The 3,275-nt window shown below is 37.5% G+C and overlaps 1 protein-coding gene across 1 annotated transcript; it reads right to left on the bottom strand.

Annotated features, from left to right (window-relative positions):
* Nucleotides 1-1,066: 1,066 nt before the first annotated feature.
* LOC123642063 (olfactory receptor 481-like) lies at nucleotides 1,067-2,020 on the bottom strand. The gene has a single exon (XM_045556990.1). The coding sequence runs from the start codon at nucleotides 2,018-2,020 to the stop codon at nucleotides 1,067-1,069; it is 954 nt and encodes a 317-aa protein (XP_045412946.1).
* Between the last annotated feature and the right edge of the window lie 1,255 nt (nucleotides 2,021-3,275).

Raw genomic sequence — 3,275 nt, 5'->3', positions numbered from 1 at the left:
GATGTCCAAAGTGATGAGAGTGAGCACTGCCTGATTACTTCATTATAAAAACTGGTGTCCTCTCCTGAATTCTATGGTGTCATCCTTTCAAAAGCCATAGGTGAATAATTTCATCCACCAGAGTGCTGAGTGTCCAGGAATTCTTTAAACTAGTTCCTTCCATAGGTTATCTTTGTATTCCTGACTGATTGCAAAGAATTATGATTTCACTAACTTATATGCCATGAACCTTGAATTGGGTACATAAAATAAGGAAGTGACAGAAGTAGTGGCAATCAACACCTTCTTGAGAGACATTACAAAGAAGGATGGCAGCTGTATTCCAAGCCTGCATCAACCTGGGTGTCTCAGTCAATAATTTCATACCCTGAAAATACCAACTGGCTAGCTGAAAGCAAGGTGCACTGTGCCCAGCCCCCTCCCCACCAGCAACCGCTTGGGAAACTTCCCTACTATTCAAAGGCTTGTCTGATAAGCACTCAGTAACTGATAAGTTACTTGTGTAACCTGGATTGAGTCTCCTGGTGGAAAAATTGTGAAAAAAATTCTTTTGGTCTAGTTTAGATCAGATGGGAATAAAACTTTTCCAAGATGCCAGCATCACTATTTCCAAAGATTAGGATGATCCTGTGTAAAAGAGGCCAGGTCTTCCAGAAAAGTGACATGGGATGTCGATACTATCATCAATTGCATGTCCATTGAATACATGATGCTTTCCAAGCTGCTAAGTTATAAGATGACATTTAAAAAATATACATTATTTAACTGAAGAAAAAAACACACTCTCTAATCATAGACTCCCTAAGTAATGGGCAGAGGAGAGAAAAAGTGGAATTATGTTCTCCAGGTATCCTAATCCTAAAATATACACATTTAACTTGAACCCAGTAGATTTTCATGAAAATGATAAATTTTATTTTGTGACTCTATAGAATTATAAAGTGGACATTAATCAACATACTATCATTGTATACTTAGGATAGTTCTTCACATAAAATAAGGCTAATGGACAATGTAAATATCCACCACATATGTTCCCAAAACTATTGTTTTACGATTTCTGGACTCACGTTGCATTTCTTTCAAATAAGAAATGTGTTCTTGCCATCATTTTTCGCATGGCCTCTTTCACCTCCTTGTTCCTCAGACTGTAGATCAGAGGGTTCAGCATGGGGATTATCACTGTGTAGAACACAGACACCACTTTAATATGATCATCTGAGTGGCTTGACTTTGGTATAACATAAACAAATGCAGCTGTCCCATAAAACAGAATGACCGTAGTGAGGTGGGAGGTGCAAGTGGAAAAGGCCTTGTGCCTTCCCTGGGTAGAGTGCATCTTCAGGATTGAGTGAAGGATGTACAGATATGAAAAAACCATGATAAGCAGTGTGATTACAATGATTGACCCAGATGAGATGGCAGGAGATAATTCAGCAATATAAATATGGGTGCAAGAAAGCTTCACCAGTGGTGGGAGGTCACAGAAGAAATGGTTGATTTTATTCGGCCCACAGAAAGTCAAGCTCAATAAGCAGCTGATGCATGACAAAGAATTCACACACCCACCCATATAAGAAGCAACCAACAAGATGATGCAGACACTGGGAGACATGTGTGTGGAGTAGAGAAGTGGGGAGCAGATGGCCACATAGCGATCGTAGGCCATGGCGGCCAGCAGGAAGCACTCGGTTGTCCCAAAGACAACATCAGAGCCAAGCTGGGCTATGCAGCCAGCAACAGGGATAGTAGTTCTCTCCCTTATGAAACTCACAATCATGATAGGTGTGACTGATGTGGAATAGCCGATGTCCACAAAGGCCAAATGGCTGAGGAAGAAGTACATAGGGGTGTGAAGCTGAGGGCTTCTTTGGATTAACATGATTATGCTGATATTGCCCAATATGGTAACAATATAGATTCCTAGAAAGACCACAAAGAAGACTGAACAAAGAATGGGATCCTCTGACAATCCCAAAATAATGAACTCTGTCACCATTGTGCCATTTCTAGTCTCCATCTTTCTTGGAATGGTGCCTATTAAAATAAAACCCAGTGAATATTAGAATAAATTAAATGATCTCATAATTAATATATTTATTTAAATATTCAGCCTAGTAAAAATCAAAATGTAGATACCACTTTTGTCTAATGTTTCTAAACATGTTGCATTCATCATGGTTTGAGAAAATTAACGTTCATTATCATAAAGCCACAGATTTAAAGAGACCAATGACTCAGATCTGAACATGGCTAGCACTCACATTTGTCATTTGATATACCCACATTGTTGAATGACACTTACAGCAATAATGGTTTGAGAACCAGAATGGTCAAAATAATTGACCTTATGCTACTGTTTAGCACTGTCCAATTTGTCTCTATTTCCCAGGCACATTGGAGAGCACACTCACCAGCCTCCTGACAGTTAGGTAAGGCTGTGAACAGTAGATTCCAATGGGCTATGAGAGGATATGTTATGTCTCCTTTGGGATCAAATTAAATTGACAATGGGCAACTCTCTCTTCTTCTTCCACGTGATACATTTTACACGATACAACTGTAATATAGTGGTATCTCCCACCAGCCTGGGTTTTGAGTGAATATCAAGAACAGAGTATATACTGAAAATATACTGGAAGTGATAAATAAATCTATGTTGTATTAGACTACACTGAGTTTCCAAGATTAATTTATCAGAACAGTGTAATAGTACCTAATCTGGTTAATATAATTACAGAGGAGCTGTAAATGGAAGCTGCATGTAGAGTTTAATCATGAAATCAACATGAGAAATAAATCCACTTTGGGTCACTAATTGTTCTTTAGGTACTGTGTAGTCCTAACAAAAAGAAATATATTTTATAATAATATATTAATAAGGTATGTATTGAAATATTTTAACAAAATGTCAAATGTATTATGCCAGCTGTGTGAGAACACAGAGTAATCCATAAATAGAAGGAAATTGAGAAGTCATTCCATGTAACAATTAATTAGTAGGTTTAATCATGAGAATGCAAAAAATAAACAAAATGAAAACATATTTCCATCTTAAGCAATCTGTGAATATGAAATATCATAAAACATTCTCAACACAATACTTGGATAAACTGCTAGCTTAGATATATTAAAAGAGCTCAGAAGGCCGAAGTGAGCTTTCACGTAATAAAGGAACACCCCACCGATTAAAATAATGTGAGAATTGATAATTGTGAAATAAGCTGAAGCAGAACTGCAACTGTCTAGAGACATTTGCCAACTCTCTGAATAAG

Source organism: Lemur catta, chromosome 7, assembly GCF_020740605.2.
Source record: "Lemur catta isolate mLemCat1 chromosome 7, mLemCat1.pri, whole genome shotgun sequence".
Taxonomy (NCBI): domain Eukaryota; kingdom Metazoa; phylum Chordata; class Mammalia; order Primates; family Lemuridae; genus Lemur; species Lemur catta.
The sequence above is the reverse complement of the archived record's forward strand: the minus strand, read 5'-3'. Positions and strand labels throughout refer to the sequence as shown.

Bases quoted from the DNA above. Each gene is read 5' to 3' on its own strand.
- LOC123642063 (XM_045556990.1), bottom strand. From the start codon at position 2,020: ATGGAGACTAGAAATGGCACAATGGTGACAGAGTTCATTATTTTGGGA.